Genomic DNA, 26,503 nt, shown 5'->3' with positions numbered 1-26,503 from the left:
AACAGTAACAAGTTTGTTGTTTTTCTGTCTCAGAACTTGGTTTCTAAATATGCCATGTTGGAGAACGAAACTTGAAACATTTTATAGTATTTCTTTAGATGAATGGGGAGTTTCTTTCATTTTAACATAAGGATTTTCTATGTGATTTTTGTATTCGGTTACCAAGTCAAAAACCACTGTTCAACTTCATTCTAAATTTGAAAAACACTGGTATGAAAGATGTAAACTAAATATTCTATAGTAGGCCCTACTGTCAACCTGGGGTTTCCTTTCCCTTCATTAACTAATTAGGTGCACTGTTTGATTGTCTTCAGAATAAACTCAAAGTGTTTCTGAACAGGCTGTAGAGTTTAAAACACTACAAATTACTTTCCCAAGCTTTCTGCTTTGTTGTATGTATTCCTGCAATATCTTTTTCAACATACTCGCAATTGATTTTATATTTTGATTAACATATACCTTAACATATATTGAAAACGATATTGCAGGAACACATACTATAAAGCAGAAAGTTAGGGAAGGTAATGCTTGTGTTTTATACCCTACAAGCCTGTTCATTAACACTTTAACATGCAGTAAATAAAAATGTTTCTCTTTGCAGCTGTTAGACCCTCCTGAATGTGGTAACGGATTCATTGAACCAGGGGAAGAGTGTGACTGTGGTAGTCCTGCGGTAAGGAGCTTACATATGTCAAAATGATCAAATACCTAATTACCAAATACCTGTAATGCCTATCTAATGTGTTATACTATTTACGATGAATAGTTCTGGCTTAGCTCCATCGTGTCAGACTGTATCACACTGGTTCCTCCTCCTTCCCCACAGGATTTTCTCTATCTCTAGACTTTAGATTGACAGTTATCATTGCTTTATTGGAGCCCAGAGCTGATTCAATAATTATTTTTTTTCTAAATTCTCTAAATAACGAATAATAGCAAAATTGCTTTTGGGGGGGGGGAATGAGCAAAATGTTTGAGTACTTGTTTGTGCTTGGACTCGGGCACACCCCTAGTTAATAATTGATTTTCTACAAGATTCCTATTCAGTGACTTACCTTTACAAATACATTTCTTTCTTTTCATTTACAGGATTGCCTGAAGGAAGGAGGAGATTGCTGCAAAATGTGCACACTAACACAGGGCTCAAAATGCAGCGATGGCCTCTGTTGTAAGAACTGCCAGGTAATATTAAAAGTCCAGTTCCAAGAATAGTGATGTCTGAATCTTGAATAGCATACTACATCAGGATACCCTGGACAATGCCCTTACCAATTGATTATCAATAGCAATATACTGTAGTAGGACTACTATAGCATGGAATGGTTCTGTTCAATGGGACAATTATAGCACAAGGTCACTTACACTGGTATGAGTAGTAATACTAAAAGATATTTACATTTGGACTAGAAGTTTTTTTCAATGTCTTCACAAAAGTTTATTTTAGTATGACCATGTAGTGTAGTTCTCGGTAGAATGGTTATTTTGTCCTGTTCATTGTATACTAGTAATTGGTTGCAGAGTCATGCTACAATATCTGGACCACCATAAATTATGGTTGCCATTTCTGGCTATGCTATGATCTACTACAGACTCCCCAAGGCAAAGCACTGATAATTTAATGGTCTCTGTAACAGGGCGAAGAGCTCTGTACATGAGTGTTTGTTTATATATCGCCCCTGTGCAATATATTATTTTGTATTAGTTTTGTTGTTGTATTATTGTTATTGTTATTATTATTATAGTTATGGTTTATTTATTTATAAATATGACGGCGGAGCCGTGTTTTGTTATTTTTTTGTATTGTTTCGCAGCGTGGATGGGAAGCTCCATCCACATTAAAAACCTTGTGCAGAAGGTGACCATCTCCCGAGTTAATTAATTGTTTAATTATTGCTAATCAGGAGATGGTCACCTGTATATAAGCCTGCAGCTCTCTGCACTCGGGGTGGGTGTACACAGAGGAGAGTACGGGAGAGCAAGAGGAGAAAGGAGAAAAGAAAATTAAAAAAAATATATACAGGATCAGTGACAGCGTTTGCCCAGCCTGACCTGTATTGGCTGTTTTGTGTTCATGATTTGTTTTGGTTTGAACTTTTATTTTTGCTGTGAGTGTGTTTTTTTTTTTTGTTAAACCTTTTATTTATTTTTGTTTGTTAAAAATAAACGGCGCCGCAACGCCTTTGCACCGCAGTATTTTTGAGTTTGTTTTCTTCCTGCATCTGACATCACCACTTAGCCATCCCTGTCACAGTCTCCCAATAGGGGTATGCTCAACACTGATATTGGATGAATATTAAAATCAGCCTAGTATGGGATGTTTTTAAAATTGAGTAATTTTGCCAGCTATCCAGAAAGGGATTGTATACAGGATATTGTTTTCCATTTCCATTACCCCTTGACCTACTGTCTGATTTTTACAAGTCATTTCTATGGTTAAGCATGTGCAGCTCTACCTTTAGACTCTTGACTAAATCAGTCCATTAACAGGCCGGTCATGATTCAGTTTTAAAGTTCAGCATGCAGTTTAGGGCAGATGTACTACATGAAATGTGCTTATTCATTTCACGAAAACTCTGAAATTAAAGCATTATTTATTTATTTATTTTTTTACCCCACCTGATTAAAACAATGTGTATATTGCTTCAAAAATAAAAGCATTATGCATCCTGCTCAGCCTAAGGCTGCCAGAAGCATTTTATGTGTTCATTTTTTCTGTGTTTCAGTGTAGTGTTGGTTGTGCTAAAGTTGTGAAGTAGCTTTGTATTAAAGGTATGGCGTCTGAGAACGAACGTGCGCATTGATAGTCCGTGTTATAAAGTCTCCTTTAACACACACCTTGTTAAAATATGTCAGAATGAATAGCCATTGAGATTGTGGGCATATCAGATTAGGCAATATCCTAGGATGTTAAAGTACTGAAAGACTCTCTGGTCTTTGTAACTAAAAACTATTCTACTGTGGGAAGGTTCTGCTTTATAACAAAAAAATCTTCCACTGAATTGTATTATTTATTCGTTGCAGCTGGAACGAATGGGTGCTGTGTGCCGAGACGCTGTGAACGACTGTGACATCCCAGAGAACTGCACTGGGAATTCAAGCCAGGTAATATCTTTTTATAGACACAGATTCGCAAATTCAGTTTAATATATGCTTAAACAGACAATGTACTTGTTATATAAACAGAATACTCCAGGAACGCACTGTACATAAAGCACTGGTCGATTCAATAAACACAGTCTCAATCACTGGATAACTACAATGCTATCGGCGCTATATTGGTACCTCTCAAACACTGAAGCCTCTTTGTATTGTGGCTTGAACAGATGGTCTATCTTTGTTGGGGGCAAGATTGCATATGGACTGCGGAACTAAACACAGAGATACATTTGTGTTTTTTTTAACTTACCACGTGCATACCGCACAGAAAAAAATGTCCACTTACAGTATCTATAAAGCACAATTCTTGAAACACCTTGGACATTTTATTTCTAATATAGGATAGATAATGTACAGTGACAGCTGGGTTTCAGATTGGCCTGGACTATTTTTTTTTTTGTTATAGTTCAACAAAGTTTGCCAGGAGTGAAGTTTTCAAATGTAGCTTGTGTAATGAGTCAACCAATAGCCCCTCTGAGAATTATCCACCTCACTAGCCAATCAGTGTGGTTCATCGATTGAGGCAGCAGTATTTATAGAACATCTCGGCTGTAACTTGCAAAATAACAACCAACAGAGTGGCTTTTCCAAATTACAAGAACCTAAGACCCCAGGTCAAGGTTTTTAATAATAGAATATATGGTATTTTTTTCTGTTTTGTAGTGTCCTCCAAATGTTCATAAAATGGATGGGTACACCTGTGAGAAAGAACAGGTAATTTTAATGTTATGCTGATTCATTATACATCTTGTTTTTTCAAGGCAGTTTGTAGATATTTCTGTTTGTACACAAATTACATTTTCCTTTTTCTGTCAGGGTCGTTGTTTTAATGGGCGATGTAAAACTAAAGATCGACAATGCAAATATATTTGGGGTGAAAGTAAGTACAACAGCCTTCTGTATATTCATTATATATGTCTTTAATTCTAGAAAAACTTTAGGAAACGACCATTTCTGCTGGGTTGTACATTTGAATTCTAAGACACTCTGTTTTTTGTTTGTTCTTCAGAAGCAACATCTGCAAACAAATTTTGTTACGAGAAATTGAATATAGAAGGGACAGAAAAAGGAAATTGTGGCAAAGACAAAGACACTTGGATTCAGTGCAATAAACAGTAAGGAATGGTTCTCCCTTTATAAAATGTCATTATAAATCTTCCATTTTAACAGTGTATAAACATCTTGTAACATGTCCTCTTTTGGCCTGAAACACTGTCTGCCTGGATTGCATGGACTGCCCATGTTTATGGCTCAGCTTGGTTAAAAGAAGGCAGTTACCTGTCTTTTTAGACCTTTGTTTAAAACTTCCAGACCTTTTTACTGGGCCTGAACATTAGCAGGTGTGTGGTCGAGTGGTCAGCTTAAAAACCACAGACCCCATGGTCCATGATTTTATTGAGTTTACTGGAATGTTTACACTTTTGTACCAAAGCTTTAAAATATATGAATCATCATTATATTGTGTTGTATTTTTATATTGTATAAGATCTTAAACAGGAAACCTTTTACATGAAGAAGATAAAGAATTGGTGACTTACCCTAGCTTCTACAATGTCCCCAGTTTTTTTTTTTATAAATTTAGTCGTTGCCAATTATTTTTATTATTTTCTCCCAATTTAGAATGGCCAATTATTTTTTTTAAGCTCAGCTCACCGCTACCACCCCTGCGCTGACTCGGGAGGGCGAAGACAAACACACACTGTCCTCCGAAGCGCGTGCCGTCAGCCGACTGCTTTTTTTCACACTGCGGACTCACCATGCAACCACCCAAGAGCTACAGCTCTCGGGCAGCTTACACGCAAACCCGCAGGCGCCCGGCCAGACTACAGGGGTCGCTGGTGCGCGGTGAGCCGAGGACACCCTGGCCGACCTAACCCTCCCTCCCCTCGGGCGACGCTCGGCCAATTGTGCGCTGCCCCCTGGGAGCTCCCGTCATAGGTCGACTGTGGAATAGCTTGGACTCGAACTTGCGACGTCCAGACTATAGGGCACATCTTGCACTTCACGTGGAGCGCCTTTACTGGATGCGCCACTCGGGAGCCCAATGTCCCCAGTTTTTTTTTTTTTTTTGGTTTAAATGAACGTTTGCAGCATACTGTTCTGTATTGTGAAGCAAACCTGATGAAAACAATATCTTGTTTTGTTTTTGCAATGTAGAGACGTGCATTGTGGTTATCTCCTGTGTTCCAATATCTCCCCTACTCCCAGACTGGGTGAGCTTCAGGGCAGCTTGACATCCTTCTCAGTAGTACATCAAAGCACAGCTTTAGACTGCAGGTAATTAACTTTCATTGAGATCAGAAGGCATGGTCAACACTGTTCTACAGCTCCTGTTTATATCTAGCTACTACAGTGAGGGGCATTAACCTTTTTAACAGATTGATTATAACTTTTCAGAAAAATACATTTTCTGTTTTCGGACAATAATTTGGCTAATCTACAAATGAGTCACTAATTACAGTAGAGAGTGTTCAATTGTGTCCTCTCATTATTTGTTTTCAAATAATGAGATCATGTTTAAGAAATACATTATAAATAAGTTTAAATGGCTTGTTAAGCCAAGTCATTGAGATGTTTTCCTTATTAATTGTTGTTTGACAGCTTGTTTATGACATGACAGTGCGTATGTACAAAACAAAATACCTTTGCTTTTTTAACTGGGAGCTTTGACCGGGCCCTTCTTTAATATGAAATAGCTTGATCAGTTAGCTGTACAATTAGACCACATTGTTAAGGATCAAAACATAACAGTAATATATAGCTCTGTGAAAGGGTAGCATCACAGCTGGTTACCACCAGGAAGGAGACTCAGTCAGGAAGCTGCAGTTAAAGCACTAATGTGCACGTTTATGAACAAACAACACAACAACAAATAAACAAGGCACAGGGCCCAAAAAAAAAAAAAAGGTTCAAACAAAACACAAGTCAGTAACAATAGGTACCTTCAGACGGATCAGTGGCTTTCACTAAAGGGTGTTCAAAACTCAACCTATTCAGGCTGGGCATTTGCCTTCACTGAACCCAGTTCCAAACAAAGGATTTGGCATCCCTTTTATACCATGTGGCAGAGACCTGACTTATGATCAATTATTCAATCAAGACCCAGCCACATTCCACACGTGCATTTGGCAGGGATGGAATTAACCCCATCCCTGCCAAACTTAAATTAAAAATAGTACATCTTTATTTACAACTAATAACACACTATTTACACTCAGAGCTTTCACCCTGCCACTGTTCACTCAACAGTGTTTTCACACTCTAAGACACAGAAACATTTGCTTCTAAATAGCAATACTTTGGGTTTGATTTGATCAACCTGTACTGTACTGGGTCACAGCTGGATTTAGAGCGTTTTATTACATTGGGGAATGACCCTGGATTGCATCTATCACTTACCCATGGTTATCCTGGGTTGCATCTACCACTTACCCATGGTTATCCTGGGTTGCATCTACCACTTACCCATGGTTATCCTGGGTTGCATCTACCACTTACCCATGGTTATCCTGGATTGCATCTATTACTTACCCATGGTTATCCTGGGTTGCATCTACCACTTACCCATGGTTATCCTGGGTTGCATCTACCACTTACCCATGGTTATCCTGGGTTGCATCTACCACTTACCCATGGTTATCCTGGATTGCATCTATTACTTACCCATGGTTATCCTGGGTTGCATCTACCACTTACCCATGGTTATCCTGGGTTGCATCTACCACTTACCCATGGTTATCCTGGGTTGCATCTACCACTTACCCATGGTTATCCTGGGTTGCATCTACCACTTACCCATGGTTATCCCGGGTTGACCCTGAAATGTAGGCGGTCAGTGTCATCCAGCGGATTGCCAGGTGCTGAAAAAGGCATTATCATCCAGTAAGTAGTAGTATTTACCTAAACAAGTTTTAGAATCCCTATTTAATCGTATTGCTCAGAGAGATTCAGTTCTAACTATAAACTGTACCCTCACAAAAGCAGTCCCAAATAAAGCACCGTAAAAAACACTGTGCAATTATGTACCAACCACAGTTGTATTTTAAAATGGTAAAAGAGACTACACAAGGAAAGAAATGAGATCATTTTATACGTTTTATTTTTTCCCCCATTCTGTTTCTACAGTGGTGGCCATGTGATGATTGAGGGTGATACTGACCTGGGGTATGTGGAAGATGGCACACCTTGTGGAGCTGATATGATGTGTTTTGACCACAGATGTGTTACTGTACAAGCGTTTAATTTCAGCACTTGCCCTGGTACCACTGATACGAGAATCTGTTCAGGGCATGGGGTATGTTTAATGTACTATTAACACTGTTCTATTTTACAAAAATAGAAACATAAATTACATATCTTACATGCACAAATCTGATTTTAGAGGTTATCAATTTAATAATTAATGTATGAAAAACTTAAGAGGTGCAATTAGTTTGTGAAGTAATTAAGGATATATCTGAGCTAGAATGGCCCTTGTTTGCACCACGGCTATATATACACTATATAGTTCAGTTATTTATTGAATTGAACAGCCAGAGCCTTATTCCAACCCAGTCTTTAATTGTTTAATTGAATCTAGGTGTTCAGTTATGTAATCAGATCAGATCTAGTTGGAACAAGGACCAGGATTAAATCAGAATTATGGCGGTACCATATCCATTATTAAGTATAGCACTTTGATTTAATTCAGGACAAGGTCTGGGTTTGGAATGAGCTAAAAGAGCCACCTGCTATAGCTGACTTAATTAGAAGTTTGGAGTTGTTTCTTTCTCATATTTTGAATAAGCTTTATTCAGCTACTTTATAACTGGAAGTTGCAACTCATGAGTAATTCAAAGAAGGTCTATTTTTTTGTAAAAAAAGCTGTTCTTTACTAAGCCTCTGCTCCGCTTTCTGTCATAAACACTGCCTAGAAAATATTGGAAATTACATTTCCTTTTTTCTTTTTTTTATAAATTGAGTGACCAATTATTATTATTATTCCCACACAACACGGACGTTCTGAGAGCATATGAGCGTCCTCCAATCTCACAAGCCTAAAGCCAGAATTGCTTTTATGCCAAGCAATCCAGAGCGGAATTGGGCGGACTACGGATCCTGGAAGACAAAGATCAGCCCTGATATGCTGTATGTCTAGTCAGTAAGGTCCGCTGTTGTGTGATGAGGAGAATAAATCCCTGGTGGTTTCCCATCCCCACCCCAGGGAGCATCAGAGCCAATGTGACGCCCCCTTCGGAGTTCCCAGCAAAGTTCGGCCTCTTTGCACAGCCTGGACGCGAACCGCCGCCGTCCAAGCTGTATGACTCATCCTGCGCTCTCCACAGCAGCGCTTTAACTGGATGAGCTACTCAGGGACACCCCTCACTTGCTTTTCTTAAGCAAGTTACATTTTCTTATGCTGTTCTTGACATATTGCAAGCAGCATTCCAAACAAAATCTTAGTTCTTCCCCAGGTGTTTTGTAAAGCAGTTTTATTGACAGAACTTTTACTGTACCTCATTCCAAATTGAGGAAAAAAATAATAATACTGGCAAAGTATTCTGAGATGCAACATCTGATTAAAAATTATTCTCTGTGAAACCTAAAAGAATGTACATGCCAGCAAAGCTAGTGGTGTCAACAAGGGCTAAGAACTTCTCTGACTTGATTAGTACAGTCATATAAAGTTAAATGACTTGAAACTAATTCAGACAAGTATCTCCACTCATAGTTGGAAATACATTTTTGAGGCTCAAGTGCGGTGGTAAATGAGACGGCATCTGGTTAGGTCATGCAGGACTACCATATTCAATGCATGTACATCATACCTTACAAGTGCATTATATGCAATTTAAAGCATGTTATTTCTTATCAGTAAAATGACTTTTCTGTGGACAAATGATTATTTCTATGTAGCCCATCAAGGGAAGAAATGATATTTTCAGCCTTCTCTTTCTACTGCTTCTCCTCCATCTAACTCATGAAGTGTAGAGGATTAGGTGCTCTATGCTCCTATTGGTTTAGAGGGTGATAGACCCAAGACAAATGGCAGGGCAGGTACACAATTCATTATCAATACTACACTCAGATGTTGGTACTGGTGCATGTAGTAATTTTATATAATAACATATATTTTGTTACGTATTATTCCTCAACTAGAATGTTAAAGTGCAATCTGGCAGTTACAGATACTCGTTGCCATTACTTGAAGCAACGACAAATATAGGTTGCAGCAGGCCCCAAAGGAAATTCTAATTATACACTCTTTTAATTGCAAAATAAAATATTATTTCAAATTGGAATATAAAGACCATCTGTGCCATTCTGAAGTAACTATACATTGGCTACTAATAATTTAGAACATGAACCTAAATTGTTCCTTGATCTGCAACATAGAGTATCTCTTAAGAGTCGACTAATTAAGTGTTTTGTTTTTATGTCTTCATTAATCCTGTGTCCTTTGTTGGACTATTATTAAAACTTTTTTTTTTTAATTTACCTGCTTTGCTTGTCTTAGGTCAATTATGATTTTCTGTGATGTCAGGTTTGAACTAGATTTAATTGGCTGCCAATTAGGTATACAAACCGAACCAGAAATATTGCATTGCTCATTTGTCCTGTTATTAACATCAAAAGACGAAGTACATTACTAATTTGCTTTTTCATTAGCAAGGATACCTCCCTCGTACTGTATGGTACACATATCATCGACAAAGGATAGCAATTATTTGAGGGGAACAATAAAATACATGCTTTAAAGCTTCTTTTACACAGTTTCATTTTATACAATTGATATATCCCTGTGTGTAAAAATTGGAAACAGAAGCAGCTTACGGGGTAACAAAAAAAAAACATTGAAATATCTTCAATTTCCACATAGCAATGGATAGTTTTTATTAAACCCACAATATTGTCTTATAACTTTTTAGTTTTAAAATCTCTTCTCACATCTTTGGCACACCATCTCTCCAGTACCCTCTGTTGTTCAGTCCCTTAAGAAAATAAAAAAAGCCCTTACTCCTTAATCCATACTATTACTCTCTCTCTTATTATCATGTCATGATCATCAACTGCATCATCAGATTTTTTAATTTACAGCCATTACTGACATACTTGTTTTTAATGTGTGTTCCAGATTTGCAGTAATGAGCTGAGATGTGTTTGTCACAGACACTGGACTGAGGATGACTGTGGTGTTTACTCCCCCATTGGTGAAGCAGTTGCACCCAGAGGTAGGTGCATTATTTTAATGATTTGTACACAAGTACGGTTGATAATCTATATATTTATTTTTAAAACTTCTGAGCATTTACTAAAGCTATCGCTGGTCAATGCTAAACATCATTGCAGATCCACCATTAAAAATATTTTTGCAAGTAAAATGCTCTATCAAAATACATTGTAAAGCAGAGGGGAGATTTTACACATGAAACAGTACATACAGAATTTTAGTATGGACTGCAGAAAATCATCCTTTTGAGAAACAGCAAGGCCACTAATGAGCAAAGCAGGAACAATAATAGAGAATACAGAACACACATAAAATGATAATAAACAGGTAAGAAATTAAATACTGGTGAAAGTAGAGTATGTAAAGTATACAATTATTATTGAAGCACGCTACAATGTAACATGAATCCTGTCTTTCCTGAAATTGTTACATAGCTAGAACCTTAACTGAATTGATAATTTGCTTAATTAGACCTTTTTAATTGTTTTCAGCTGTTAAACAGTTGGAGAGTTCAAGTTACTTGTAAAATGTTACAGCTAACTTGAAATTTGCACAGTTAAGAGCTGAAAACAATTAAAAAGGTATAATTAAGCAAATTATCAGTTCAATTAAGGGTCTAGTTCAGTAACTGAGAGCTCAGCTGGAATGCAAACCAGCAGACACGGGGGGTCCCCAGGACCAGGGTTGAGAAACACTGATCTTCAGGTTGCTATTGTATTTATCAACGGTCTCCAGTCCTGGTCCTGTAGGGCCGGTGTCCCCCTGGTTTTTGTTCCAACTGTACCCTAAATTACTTAATTGGTCTAGATGGTTCATTTCTTACTTGATTATAGTTTTATAAAAAATTATAAATGTAAAATAGTTTGCTGTAGAGAGAAAAAATAAACACAAGGGTATTGATATCAAAATAATGTGCAGTAAAAAAAAAAAAAATTACTGTAGTTTAAAATAACTTGCACTAGGACCAAGGGGAATGTCTGAAGCATCAAGCTGGTTTGAGCTGATCTTCAAAGGTAAATGTGCCTTGCTGTTGCATATTTATTCAGCTTGAGCGCATGCATATATAAATATTTTGCCTGGACAACACTCCTGTGCACCCTAACTATTCCCCCCCCCCCCCCTTTTTTTTCTTCTTTTTTTTTGTTGAAGTTTCTTCCTGAGGTCAACACACCCAGTTGAGGCTACTTCCCTGCGTAACTTTGTAAAATGAGCCCCTTAAGTTTAATTAAGCAGCAAAAATAGTTTAGGTGAACCAATATAAAAAAAACTACCAAATATCTTATACTTTGCATACATAATATTGTGAGAGACAGCGAACCTAGAGCTGCTTTGTTTTTGCTCTGTTTTTCTGTCAGGTCAGGGTCCACTATTGAAAAGCTTATGTTCTTGTTGTGGCCACAGGAATTTATGATGTAAACACCTATGGTAACCCATATGTAATAGGATCAATAGGTCAAAGGGTCTGTGCAGGCAAGGAAGTGACCACTTCTACTGAGCAACACAAAATACAGTGAGGTGTGAGATTAGATGATTCAGAAGCACTATGACCAATTACTACTGCATGCATAGTCAAAATAAGGTTAAAACCTACTGGAGCAGTCTAGTAACTAGTAGTCCTTAAAATCAGTTCAGTTCTTTATCAATAAACAGAGCTGCTACCTATTTGATTTCCACTGCTAGAATGTGATTCTGAAATGACAGTATGTTAATAAGTCAGCTAAAGGTATTGTTTAATTGAATTTGTTTGGATTTTATTTAGAATAGAAAGAATAAAAGGGTCCGGTATTCTGATTCAGTTGTATGGTACTACTACCATATTCACAGAGTGTTTGTGTATATAAAATAAACATCATAGTTTGATGAAAAGCCATTTTTCAGTTCACATTTGTATTATCATTGTGTCTGCCAATGAATTATTTTAAGAGATGTGCAGGATTATGTATCACTTTTTTGCTTTACTTTACGTTAAAACTGTTTTCACGTACATTTTTTGTTAACAGGTGCATGTCTTTGTTGGAATTCTTGAGTGGTATAAAAGTGAGGTTAGATTTAAGTTCTTGTTTGTTGTGAGCTTATTGTGCTGTTTTGTCTGTAACGTCCATGTCTTATGTTACGGTTAATATCCTTTTATTTTCTATTATAATGCAAAATGCTCTATGTGCAATTATTTTAAAAATAATTCAGCAATGTGATTTTCTTATCCCCTTGATCATTTTGACCTATACCAATTGCACACAGTTTTTTATGTGGAATATTTGTTGCTGTTGTCAGGATTTCTTTCAGTGGACAAACCTTAAACATTTTAAAAACATAAAACCTATTTGTGCTTTAAAACTGAATATTATGGCTGATATTGATTTTACACTGTTTTCATTGTTTTGTACAGTATTTGTTATGGAGTTTTCCAGAGCACACAGTGCCAACAGGTGGCTAAACAATCTGCTACACGATCTTAAAGGAACATTTCAATCTACATTTTCTAACAGAAAGATACCCAAAATGTAGATAGACAGATTAGCACCGCAAGCATATAGCTGTCTAAAATACTTTTGTTTGTTGATGTATTTTGGGGGGCCTTAACTGCATAAGGGGCTCATCGACAGACAGAGATTTTTTGTTTGAGCCACCATAATCGAGATAGCATTTTATTAGAATGTGTGTCCAGTCAAAGCATTTGCTTCAAATAAATCCTTTTTCCCCTTTTTCCTCACAGGTGTCGGCAGCACAAATATCATCATAGGTGCCATTGCAGGTACCATCCTGGTGCTGGCTCTCATTTTAGGAATTGCAGCATGGGGTTATAAGTAAGTAAAAAGGGCTGCAAGTTCAGCTATGTAACAGCCTGACCCGTCATTTAAAGGAAAACACTAAAGCATACTTTTCATTTTATTTAATATTTTATTCACCGGGAAAGCGTATGCTGTTACATTTTAAAATATAAAAAGAACGTCCAATGCTAAGGACGTTCCTAAAATCAGTGAAAATCTAAAATACGATATATAAATGTAGGTCATAGAAATAGTATCGCGACCTGTATGAATGACATTGGCTTGGAGAAATGTGTGTGAAAATCGACTCTACAGTCATGACTGTGTGACGTTGTCACATGAATACATCGTGAAACAGCAAAAGAACCTCCTTTGGTCAGAGCGACTTTAAGGGCAGGGTCAATCGCTTTCTCACGATAAAAATAGCTGTAAAACCCTATGTAAACCGGAGTAGTAGTAGTAGTAGTCATATTTTCTTTCTATAATTCTTTTAAGATGTCCCAGGAACAACTCCAAACAGGAGCTCCGCCTCTTCTTTCACCGCACAGAACTGGAATGAATTGTTAACATCAATTGGCATATTGTGCAATAAGTAATTGATATAGTTAACTAAATTTACTGTATCGCTTTAAATAAATACTTTTGTTTGAATGTTTATAATATTACAAGACAGCCACGATTCGTTATAATGTGTGTGTGTATGTTAAGCGAATTCTGCGCCTGGCACTTCTACCGCAGCTGCAGACCAGCAGTCACTGTCTTCTCGGAGCAGAGGCAGGGTATAGGGACTGGCAGATGTGTACAGGAACATTAGGATGCTCAGCCTGGTACGCCGCCTATAGAACTGCCAGTACATGAACCTGCTCAGGAACCTCGTATGTATTTTTACATATCCCCCTGTTCTCAATCTTATATTCATATAGGCCTAAGGATCAGACCGTTTTTTTTTATTGTATTGTAGTGTAACCCCCTGTGTTCCTACATTTTCCACATACATTTATAGACCACTTTAAATAAATAAAACTTTTAGATGTTACGCTTCTCTATTTTTTAAGTAGTAAAACTTGTACTTAGAAGTTTTATTTTATATACTTTTATGTGTGCGTGTGTCTGTTGGAAAGGTAACAAGACACAAACAAGTAATGCGTGATAATTCGGAAATGTGCGCGACATTCTTTTCTCTTGCTCTCCACACGATATTCAATCTCGTTCTTTTCCTAATTACTAGGCAGATACAGACATTTAAATATCCCCTCTTCTAAATTACTATGAATTGAGTAATGTGCATTGGTATGGCCGACTTTTTTTCCTAAATCAGAACAGCATAGCAACACATTTCCTGAAAAGTACGGCAAAAACATTGTGAGGAAAACTGTCATGACTTGTCCATGTAAACCCCGTCATTGTGTCCTTTAATGCTAGCATTTATGAATTGGACTTTACTATTAACTTTCTGCAATGTGCTGTATAGTTAGTACATTCTAACCAATTAACATCTAGCCAGTACAATTACATTTACATTGAAGTATATGTCTTTTGTTAACTTTAATTGTATAAAAAGTGTTCTGAAATATTTATTACAGGTCAAAAGGTACCACATCAGCACTCCTTTCTTAGGGAATTTAACTAAGAATACATTCATCTATTTGTCTTGGGCAATGATGAAACCTTCCTAGAAATCAATGTATTATATTTGTTTTATAACATTCAGTAAATGGTTTTGTGCACCTGCTGTTCCAGCGTTGAAGTGAACTGAATCATTCATGTAACACTAGCTTAATTACATTTGTTTAAACAACATGAAGATGCGTGAACTGCATAAACATTTCCTAAAACAGTCCTTAATGTTTTGTGAACAGGGCCCATAGCTTATTTCTCTGAGTAAGATATTTTTGCATGACCATAGTTTTCAGGGCTCAATGACCAATTAGTAATTGTTTAGTTAGAAATCATGCTCATGTGACTAAACTGTTGCCATGGCACTAACACTGTTTTATTAATGCAGGAGCCTCTCAAAAGTCTTTACATTGGTAACTGATTCTTATTTTTTCTGTTCTCCAACTCGGAAAGAAACTATCGCACACGAAGGTACGTACAAAGGAAAAAGCTTTTTTTTTTATTTAAAATGGTCGGTTTTAATGATTTTGAGGGTTAAGGGTTAACAAGGTATCTTTCCTTCTGGCTTTGATTCCAGACCAATTATATTATCCCATCTATTTTCTCACAGCAATTAAAAATAATTTTGGTCTGACCGTTCTACAAAATGACATATGAAAGTAATAATTTACTCACGGCCCTAATGTATATAACATGTTTTTTTTTTTTGTTTGCTAACAAAACTGTTTTTGTTTTTTCTGTCAGTCCTTTCCCCCTTATCAAAATGAAATGTATAAAAAAAATACATATTTATATATTAACACCAAAACTAATACCTAACACTAAAACCCCATTTATCCAAACGGCACTCTTGAAAGCCACTTGAAACATGTTCTTCATTATCAGGTGACATTTTGGTGGAATCTATATACATGCAAGTGTGGAGTAAAATCAATCTGGTGCTTTCAAATGTTTACAATGAATGGTGATTGATTTTCCACATGAAAAGAAGCTTAGACATAACTAAGGGAGAAAGAACTCAAATTCCTTCTCTTCAAGGAGGGTAACTGTCTGTCGCAGGCTTCTCTGTCTTGATCTGTGTCTCTTCTCCTGTCCTTTCCTTTCACTTGTTTGTAGACAAATGCCACCGGGTGACTATGTTAAAAAGCCTGGGGATGCCGACTCCTTCTATAGTGACATGCCTCCTGGAGTCAGCACAAACACTGCATCTAGTTCTAAGAAGAGGTCTGCTTATCTGTCACATTTTCAGATATATACCTGTTCCTTCACTCGTTCCATCCCCTCCATTAGTCAGAACATTTCATTGTTTGGCCTCAGGTTTGAGCATTTATTCCCTTTCATTTTGTTTTGTGAGTTGAAACCAAAAGCATCCCTCTTTCTTGCTCTTTGGGTTTGAATCTTGGTCCTTGTAACACCAAGTCAAGTACTAAGTGTGTCTAAGAATTAACGTTTGATAGTGCAGTTATTTATTATTCATCAACTACCCCTGCATAATAGCAAATGGGATTATTTTCAAAGCTTAAAAGCCTTTATTGAGCAAATCTGACACATTTATGGAACACCCTCACACCAAGAAAAAGGAATGTTTCTCGTTAATGCAATATGTGTTTTTTTAACAGCACGATCTGGACTTGGAGTTCGTCATGCACATTTCCAAAGAAAGTATGTTATTTGGTAATGAGACAACACTTTGGAAACCATATATAGTTCCTAATGAAAGACCAAATCACATTTTATTGACTGTATTATACGACTGAAATCTTGCAGCATAATGTGGCTGGAGAAGTTTATTGAAGTACAATAGTATTTTTCAAAAGATTGTGATAATGTGTTGACTACAGATTTCTTAGATGTTGTCGTCACAGGGGCAAGTGAGTTTCTCAATCCAAACGCGTTAAAAATATTAAAATTTAGAACATCTCCCAAAGTCAAATTTAAAGACCTTTGTATTATTTATTTATTTATTTTTTTTATTCATTTATTTAGCAGACACTTTTATCCAAAACAACTTACAGAAAATTCAACAAAATATAAAAGTATATAAATTACAGGCATTAAAAATGCAAAACAAACACATAAACAATAAATACAAAATAATTATAAATAAAGAATATACAAAAAGATATACAAATAGGAATTTACAAATAAAGATTGAATAAGTGGGTTTTGAGAAGGAGGCGAAAAGCAGTAAAAGACTGAACAGTCCTGAGGATAACCGGTAGCTGGTTCCACCAAAGGGGGACGTGGGAAGAGAAAGAGCAAGCACGGGAGGAAGGAGAGTGAAGAAAAGGCAAAACAAGTTGGCTAGTAGAGGATGAGCGGAGAGGGTGAGAGGGAATATAAGGAGACACAAGGGACTGGAGATAGGAAGGGGCAGTGTAATGAATAGAGCAATAGGCAAGAGCAGGGGTCTTGAATTGGATGAGAGCAGAGATATGCATACAGTATGTGTGGTTTGAAGAATTGAACGAAAATATGCGAATGCTTCTCTTAGCAAAACATATTTTTATTAATAATCCAATTTTTCACCGTCAGTGGATAAGTGACAATTCTAAGAAAAATAAAATCCTTTTGGAATTCTACTGTGCTAGAATTCAATTGTCCTACTTTCGGCCTTGATTTTACTAACTGTATTGTTGAAATGTTCCTAAAATGATAAGGCATGAGCCATTAGGCCGACACCTGGCTGAGTTCAGTTGTGGTAATTTTTGGTTGGCAGGACTTTTTCCAGTTGAAAATTAATTAAAGGCTTAGTCAGGTCAGACTAATTATGGGTTGGGTAACTCCAGTAATAAGTCTGTTAAATTCAGAGCAGATTTAATAGGGGACTGATTTATGGCACTCTCTTTTTGTTAATAATTAAAAAAAAAAAAAAAAAGCATGACTGGCTAATGGAGAAGTGCACTGTCTACCATTATATTTTGACATATTGGATATATATATATATAATTTATGTGCCGTTACATTAAATGGATTGAATGAATGGATTGTAGTTGACATGGACTACAGTGGCAAACTTGTTTCTGTGTGCAGAAGCATTAATGTATGTGTATGGTTTTCATTGAGCTTGTCTGGCTTCTCTGCTTGTTAGAACATAATTTCATTTTACTTTCCTACGCTGTCCTTCTGTAATCTGACTGTGTTGATATGTCTTCTGCAGTACAATGCAGTCACTCTGTTGGTTTTAGGACAAGCAAAACAAAAACAGATGTATTGCATTAGATCCTGGGGTTAGATTTGCTTGCTCAGAAGCAAGTAATATGAAAACAAACCAGTTGCGCTTCTGAATCAATCTCTAACCCAGAAAAAAAAGGCTGTTGATTGAAATGGAATTTTGCATAGCGCCCCAAGTAGCTGAATTTTTCACTTGCTCTGAACTTCAGTGATTCTCAAAAAAGGTCAAATCTAAATGCTCTGCTCATCTGTTGAAAACCATGTCAGCCAAAGCAGCTATAAACACACAAATATTATTATTATTTTTTTTTAAGTTTAGCACTGTATTAAAAAAAAATACTGTGCTAATTATAATTACAAAAGTTACATTATTTTGAATGTATCTGATGACAAAAGTATAGTAACTTCATGGATTCTAAGGATGATATTCAAAGATGAGTAGAGGAAAACAATACATTATTTGTAGATAATGTGTTAATAAAAAAATATATAATGATGTCGACTACATTTAATTATGCACACAAAAAACTGACTGGAGCGTTCTGTTTTACTTTAGATCAAATGGGTTGTCTCATTCATGGAGTGAAAGAATCCCAGACTCCAAAAACATCTCAGACATCTGTGAAAATGGACGTCCTCGAAGTAACTCCTGGCAAGGTGATTTTTTATTGTATTACAAAACCAAAATAGAAAGTTACATACTCTTAATTCCTTGAGGAAAGCTTAGGGAGGGGGCAGGGAGGTGGCTATCTGCAGATCTGCAGCAAAGTCTGGTATGCAGAATGGTCCACAGTGTCATCACTTTGAAGAATATGTAAGCAAAAGTAATGTGTGGCAGCTGGACACTTTTTATCAGTCCTCTATCAAAGTCTGTCAGGTCTGCTGCCATGCTGACACTGACTCGCACCAGAGAGATTCAGCAGTATAAGTTAATACGTCCTGTATAGGGGGTCTCTTATTATACAAGAGATGTCATCTCGTGCAGTTTTGACGAGAGGACGGCGAAACAAAGTTGATATAATAATAGACACACTACACGTAATGTATTATTATAAACCTCACAAATTATATTCGGGAATAGCTTTAAAACTTAGATGCCATTCAAATAACTCATTATTAACTCATTAATGAGGGGTTATTTGTGAAATATGATTTTACAGTTGGAGATGCTGCAATGGCAACCAAGATTATATATATACAGTGTAGCGTGCACGGGGGAAGGCAACAGTAAGGCTGGTAGGTGACGTAATCACACTCAAAAGACATAAGCCTGATATACGCTCCTTGCAATGGAGCTGGCTCTTTTGTACAGCAGTGTCGGAGCTATGCTTTAGTGCGAGAGGTCCCGGGTTCGTGCCCGCCCTCCGCCTGTGTGTGGATTGTCTCGCCCTGTGTGATGCGCTTACCAGCGGGAACCGAGGTCGCTACAATATATAGTCAAACCCATTTACAACGTACCTGGGATGTAACATACACACTGATATAAAGAACCAGTATCATGGAACCGAATAAAATCGTATTAAATCCTGTTTAAATTCTCATTTTAGTATGTACTCTGATAGTGCATACTTCCTGTTATTACGCACGCACCGCGATGGCATGCATCGTAGGCCTACTTCTCGCAGTTTGAACTTGACCTTGCTATCTATTTACTGTAATTTATGAAGTATTATCATGGCCAGCGCTAAACGATCGTCAATTTCACTGAAGGACAAACTGTACATTATCGGAGAAATCGTAAAGGGATGAAAGCATTCAGAATTATGTTGTCAAAGAGCTCAAGTTTAAAGTCCACATCACAGCAAAAAAAAAATCCACAACCGAGTTCAAAACCGATTTACCTGAACCCTAGACCAACAGTGTTAGAGCCTCCAGATTGCCTTAATGAAACTGGGTTAGTGTAACCCAGCTGTTGTTGAAAAACACTTCGCTGGATGACTGTATCCCAGAAACCACTGTAATCGATACACGTTGTTTCTTTTATATCCCCTGCATAAATGTAGTTGTTTATTTTCATTTATTACGGGGGCAAAACTGAGGAGCTACGAGAAAATGCCTAAGTAATCAAAAGGGGAGTAATTCTAATGGGGGGGGGGGGGGGGGAATGCCCACACGGTAGTAAACAAATTAGATGTGCATTTGCACAAAGGGAAAATCTGGGGCGGATAAGACATTCTTTAATTTAATTAAAAGTCGAAATAAAGACCTTTAACTTGCTAATATGTGATGTGATCTAAGATAATTTAAAAAGTGTTTTGGACACATTTTAAGTTTTGCGTACTACAGTACATTAGCATATCTGACTGTACCAATGGAATATGACAAGAATAAATCCTCCTGTATTTTAATTCCGGCTTGTCTTCTTTATTCTTGTCTCATGTAACCAGGGGGATTATGGCAATGTACTATCGCAAAGCACTAGGGGATATCGGAGGATACTGTAACCAGACTTGAACACGGTTCATGTCTAGATTACAGTTAAACCAGTTTATCTAACCCAGTTATGCCGACAACCGAGTTCGAATGTTTATTGACTTGTATATTAATTTGTATTATTATTATCAGTTTTATTATTTCTATAATTTATTTCTGTACTGTATTTTTGTATTAATTTGTTTATTTTACTAATTACAGTACAGTATTATTCAGTACATTAATTACATGTTTTTTTTTATAATTCAGTTAGCTGACCATCTTTATCCAAGGCAACACAGAATTCCTGTATTAAATAATTAAAATACAGAATTTTACACTCTGCATTGTAATGTACAGTACTAGCTACTTGTTACATTGTTTGATATTGTTTCTTCTGTAATACACCTTTATACTACATACATTGTATTTGTACATGAATCAATTAGTACTGTACTAGGTTTTGATTTTTGTGCTGATTAGGCAGGTATGTGCATGTATCTGGTTATTACATACCTTGGTTATAACATACTGTTTTTACGGTCCCAAGGCATATATATAACTCCAGTATCAATTTCTAGGAAACCTAGGAGGCAACCGAAAGAAAATCAAAGGAAAAAAATGCAGGCAACGCTCAAACTCAACTGAGTAAGTATAATAATTTAATTCTAAATTGTTTTGCTTTGAATAGCCAAAAGCAAGTATTTCTGAATGCCAATTAATTATTTTAGTTCTAGATCTGTCTGACCAAATTCGATTGTATTTTAAATCAACCAAAGGCAAATTGGTGCGCATCAAACATAATGGCTTCTGTTTATCACAGCTGTTGAAACCATTTTCTTTCTTTTTTTTTTTTTTTAACAAGCCAGTTTGAAGATAAACACTTTTTTCTGTTTTAACTTTAGTACATGGTAGATTTATCAGTAATGATATTGTTTGCTGTAGGATATTTGTGATAAACTACAGCTTTTGATTCCTGCAGTAGTGTATGAAATGGAACTAGTTTAGCAGAAAAAAACATTGCATCACTGCAGCAACTGTGGAGACCACCGTAGAAGAGAGCAAAAGTGTCAAGATTTATTCAAGTACCCAAGAATAAAACGAAAGTAACCAATGTTTCAAACAATGTTTGAAGGTTTTAGTCTATAAAGTAAGTGTATAGTAGCAATGACTTGTTTTTAAGTGAAGTGGAACTTGAAGGTATTCCGCATTCTAAAATGTTCTAAAATGTATTAGAAAACAATTCAGTATCATCAGTCAATCAGCTTCCAGCTATAGCAGGCATTAATACACATCAGAAAATGAATCGGAGATTTCCTTTAACCTGATTGGTCAGTACTAGGGTTTAAAAGGGCCACGAATATTATCTTTCAAACTTTGTTTAATCACTGTTCCAAATAAATCCACCTGAAAATACATAAATACAGTATTTCTGTATTTTACTTTTTTTCTGATTGTTGAAAGAAAATCTCCATTCTTAAATTGTACATTCTCTCTGAATGCTGCTTCCTCGCTGTCCCATCTATTTAAATTTAGTACAGCAAATAAATTACAAAATAAATCAATCAATCAAGACTAGTGGCAATAGAGTAACCACCATAGCAACTAGTCTCCGGTTGGAATGACGAGTTGAAATCAAAGAACTTGAAGCAGTCTGATTAGTTTCAGCAACTTTATTTAAGCATATCACAGTAACAACACAGGCACGTCACATCTGAGCTCTAGAAGGAGGCTTTGACTTTATGAACACAGTTACTGAACAAACAAGACGATCAGGATTAACACATACTGAAACTTACACAAATACAAGAACATGTAGCCCAACTTAAGGCTAAGAGACAGATGGAATTCTGAGAAAACCGCATTACTCACAGAATAATGAGGAGATGGTTTGTACTCTTTACTACATGTAATTTGCACACCATTATTTGATTGGTATTGAACATACATACATCCAAAAGTAATACTTATATACTCACAATGCTAGAATTATAAATTATAAGTGCATGCAATAAAAAACGCAAGAAACAAGTACTGTAACTATCGTGGCGCTACATGCAATGAATGTACTTGTATTTTCATGTGTATCTAAGATATGCATGTAAAAAAATATTTGAAAGGGATCACAGAATAAATAAGCTAATTTCTGTTCTTCACAAGAGTTTGTCAAATGACCAAGCTTTGAGAAGATTTTTTGTTGTGAGATTCTTTAACGACATCGTCATTGGGAAACTCTTATTATTTTATGCATGATTCACATTAGCATTGCTTGCAAATATATGTCTCAGACCAGAATGCAAATGATCTTCCTAATTACCAGAGTCTCTGGAAGTTCTGTGTAAGTGTGTTGTAACTTTTGACCTAATTACTGAAGCAGCTAAAGGTTTTTGATTTGACTGATGATGAACTGCTCAGATGTTTCAAAAGAAAAACACAATTAGGTGTAGATTTTTTAAAAATGATATGCCGTCAAAAGCATTGGTTTCATTTATAGACGCAAATAGACTTTTTTAAGTAATCATGGAATACCACTGAAATGAATTAATGCAGTTATTGAGTCTAACATTAAGAATGAATAATACAGAACAAGAAAATGGTGATTTCAATGCCTTATATGTGTGGTCCGCAGTAGGGTTCCTCTTACAGTTTTTAAAAACAAAAGTACTTGGTAGACTTGAGGAGAAATTGTTATTATCAAAGAAGGATTTGTGTCCTAACAGTGCCCCATTAACCCATATTAAAATCCTGAGAATGTTGTGTTTCTGTACTTCAAGAATACCTACCACATTAAAAACCTTCACACACTCTTTGTGTAATGAATTTGCCTATTGTTTTTTTTTTTTTTTAATTTGTAATCATGATATTGAAGTATGAACTATTCACAATTTGTTGGTACCACTTTACAAAAATTGAATAGAAACTGACATTATTTGCTGAGCTTTGTTGTATCTCAGAGCCCTACTACTACAACTTCTTTCTCTGTATTCACCATTGCTTTCTGCAGGTATTTAAACCCATGGTTCAAAAGAGAATATAATATAGCTAAGTGGGTAGAAGATGTGAATAAAAACACTGATGGACCAGATATTAGGTATTTCCTAAGATACATATATCTTTTTTTTGGGGGGGGGAGGGGGCGGGGTTTAGCCAGAACAGTACCAGCACATATACTAATATTACTGGACCCGCTGTCTTGTATTCAGATACAATGTCCTGGGTTCATGTGCTGGTTTCATGTGCACCATATTCTGAAGCCCCCCCATCCCGCCACCCCCCCCCCCCCCCCCCCCCCTTGCCCTCTTTAAAATGAAGCATGCTTCCCCTAAACACTGCCACTGGCTTTTCCGCATAACACCACAAATGACTCACTTGCCACTAACAGCGTGAAGTTACAACCCTTATAGCTAACACAGCAGTATGGTTGCCCATCACCTAATTTAACTCTATCCACAATCACCATATTTTAATCAACAGAATAAGGAAGGTACATTGTAGAATCAGTAAGTGAATTAAAACAAGGAATCTGTAAGTTTCACACAGCTAAAACAAAAAACAAGACCAAGACGTACAATATAGTTTATTTCTGTGTGTTAATGAAGTTATGGGGTACACTATATTACAGCTAGAGATATTTAATCACTTTTTGCTGAAACTTTTGTATAATTTTGTATGTGTTTATTTTTAATTTTTTTACTTTTTTTAAGCGCTACTTGTATTGAGTGTTTGAAGTTATGATTACAATAGAAGGATAAAATGCTAAATGATTAATCAGGTATATACCAGATCATTTTTTCTTCTCCTTTGCTTTTTCGTCAGCACTGCTTAATTGAAAAGAACTCAGAGAAGATGCTACCGTATGTACGTTCCTGCCCACTGTGTACTTGGTGTAGTGCATGAAAGTACATAAGGAATCCCTGACTTCATAATGCTTAGGATCTAACAGTTAACAATGTGATATTGCTTGAGCTGTAGTGGAAGCCAAGATTTCTTAATTAAGTGCCACATCCTCGTTCTGAGAATTTTTATTTTTTTTTTATCTTAAAACCATCTGTTTGGTATTTGTCTTTCTCTAAATGATTAGTCATGAGCAGATTTCTTCAATTTGAAACCTGTAACATTAAGATTGGTCAAATATCATTAATTATTTTCAAGATTAATATTGGTTTTGATGTGTAAAAGCGGTAAAAGATAATAACACCTGACCAAAATTTGATTTTTCCTACCGTGAAGTGAAAATTTGAAACACATGCCAGCAAAGGGGGTCGGCAGAACAGAGGGGATGCGGGAGTTGCGATGGAGATCAATTAAAATAATTTAAGATAATTAAATACACTGCTGTGCAAAAGTCTTAGACATGTTGCATTTTTCTACTCTGATGCATTATGAGCATCAACAATTTACTCGAAGCCTCCACTAGTGTTTTCTACTATTATAACAACATTGACTTGCATGAAGAAGGAAAAACATTGAGTGAAATAGCTCGCATCACTCGATTTTCAAGGTGTGGTAAGCGAAGCATAATCAACAAGTACAGAGAAACATCATCTGTAATTGACAAACCCAGGACTGGAAGACCCAGAAAGCTGTCTAACAAGGATGAGCAATACTTGAAGATTATATCCTTAAGGAATAGAACGAAGATAAGCATTGAATTGACAACAGAACTGGCAGAAGGCACAGGTGTCATTGTCCATCCATCAACAGTCCAAAGCACCTTTGACCATTGTTCTATTGTCTAATTTCTGTGTTCTTGTGCATATTTTAGCCTTTTAGTCTAGTTCGCCTTTCTTTTTTTTCTTTCTTTTTTTTTTATTTATAAATTTAGTCGTTGCCAATTATTTTATTATGCTCAGCTCACCGCTACCACCCCTGCGCTGACTCAGGAGGGCGAAGACGAACACACGCTGTCCTCCGAAGCGTGTGCCGTCAGCCGACCACTTTTTTTTTTCACACTGCGGACTCATCATGCAGCCACCCAGAGCTACAGCGTCGGAGGACAACGCAGCTCTCGGGCAGCTTACAGGCAAGCCCACAGGCACCCGGCCCGACTACAGGGGTTGCTGCTGCACGGTAAGCCGAGGACACCCTTGCCGACCTAACCCTCCCTCCCCCCGGGCGGCGCTCGGCAAATTGAGCACCGCTCCCTGGAAGCTCTCGTCCTCGGTCGGCAAAGGAATAGCCTAGACTCAAACTCGCAACGTCCAGACTATAGAGCACATCCTGGACTCCACGTGGAGCACCTTTACTGGATGCGCCACTCGGGAGCCCCCTTGTTCGCCTTTCTTAACAGATGTGTTCTTACTGCAACACATCCGTTAAGTCCTAATTTCAAGAGTGACCTTCATACTGTTGATTTGATGGACAATGACACCTGTGCCTTCTGCCAGTTCTGTTGTCAATTTAACACTTGCCTTCTTTCTATTCCTTAAGGATATTATCTTCAGGTATTGCTCATCCTTGTTTGACAGCTTTTTGGGTCTTCCAGTCCTGGGTTTGTCATGATGTTTCTCTGTACTTGTTGATTATGCTTCGCTTACCACACCTTGAAAATCGAGTGATGTGAGCTATTTCACTCAATTTTTGTCTTCTTTATGCAAGTCAAGGTTGTTACAATAGTAGAAAACACTAGTGGAGGCTTTGAGTGAATTGTTGATGCTCATAATGCATCAGAGTAGAAAAATGCAACATGTCTAAGACTTTTGCACAGCAGCGTATTTATAACCTAGATCAACTCCACCAAGCACTGGGATGGAGTCCATGGAAATAGTGCACCTGCTAGATAACGAGAGTCTACTGTGAAATACTACATGCAGAAATGATTCTAGAACAGGACACTTAAGATGCTCCCATGTGAATGGAGTTCTCTTGGTAAAATGCCTGTGTTTCTAAAAAAAAAAAAAAACTATTTGAAATACTAAATCTGTATATTATGTTAATGTATTTGAACTTTTAAGCGTTTAATTTTAGCCTACAACACATGAAACAAATTGGGTATTTTTTGTTTCGTGTCTAGAACAATAATTTACAAATACAAAAATATACAAACTATATCTAATAATCTGTATTTGTCTGTTTATCTTCATACCAGGGTATGAACTTTGCTGCCAGCCATTCAGCATAAAGGAATAAACTGTCTATGCGATACGAGATAGCACACACGCTCACT

General features: G+C 36.7%; 1 protein-coding gene across 11 annotated transcripts in view; it reads left to right on the top strand.

Annotated features, from left to right (window-relative positions):
• LOC117400387 (disintegrin and metalloproteinase domain-containing protein 22-like) overlaps positions 1 to 26,503 on the top strand; it is a 110,495-nt gene that overhangs the window by 77,872 nt on the left and 6,120 nt on the right. For 2 of the 11 annotated variants that reach the window (XR_009328473.1, XM_034000272.3), the window contains exons 16-29: positions 602 to 673; positions 1,090 to 1,182; positions 3,022 to 3,102; positions 3,820 to 3,870; positions 3,973 to 4,036; positions 4,166 to 4,271; positions 5,314 to 5,433; positions 7,282 to 7,450; positions 10,271 to 10,367; positions 13,080 to 13,170; positions 15,205 to 15,222; positions 15,868 to 16,068; positions 18,482 to 18,582; positions 20,919 to 20,985. Coding sequence is in view for 7 of the 11 variants with exons in the window: in XM_034000272.3 (XP_033856163.2) it covers positions 602 to 673; positions 1,090 to 1,182; positions 3,022 to 3,102; positions 3,820 to 3,870; positions 3,973 to 4,036; positions 4,166 to 4,271; positions 5,314 to 5,433; positions 7,282 to 7,450; positions 10,271 to 10,367; positions 13,080 to 13,170; positions 15,205 to 15,222; positions 15,868 to 16,068; positions 18,482 to 18,582; positions 20,919 to 20,985 (1,331 nt within the window). In the remaining 4 variants the exon portion in view is untranslated. Of the gene's footprint in view, positions 1 to 601; positions 674 to 1,089; positions 1,183 to 3,021; positions 3,103 to 3,819; positions 3,871 to 3,972; positions 4,037 to 4,165; positions 4,272 to 5,313; positions 5,434 to 7,281; positions 7,451 to 10,270; positions 10,368 to 13,079; positions 13,171 to 13,872; positions 15,223 to 15,867; positions 16,069 to 18,481; positions 18,583 to 20,918; positions 20,986 to 23,341; positions 23,429 to 26,503 lie in introns of those variants that run through there. The other 9 variants (XM_034000270.3, XM_034000273.3, XM_059022477.1 and 6 more) reach the window with 9 other exon arrangements.

The sequence above is a fragment of the Acipenser ruthenus genome, chromosome 4 (genome assembly GCF_902713425.1).
Source record: "Acipenser ruthenus chromosome 4, fAciRut3.2 maternal haplotype, whole genome shotgun sequence".
NCBI classification, from domain to species: Eukaryota; Metazoa; Chordata; class Actinopteri; order Acipenseriformes; family Acipenseridae; genus Acipenser; species Acipenser ruthenus.
The sequence above is the reverse complement of the archived record's forward strand: the minus strand, read 5'-3'. Positions and strand labels throughout refer to the sequence as shown.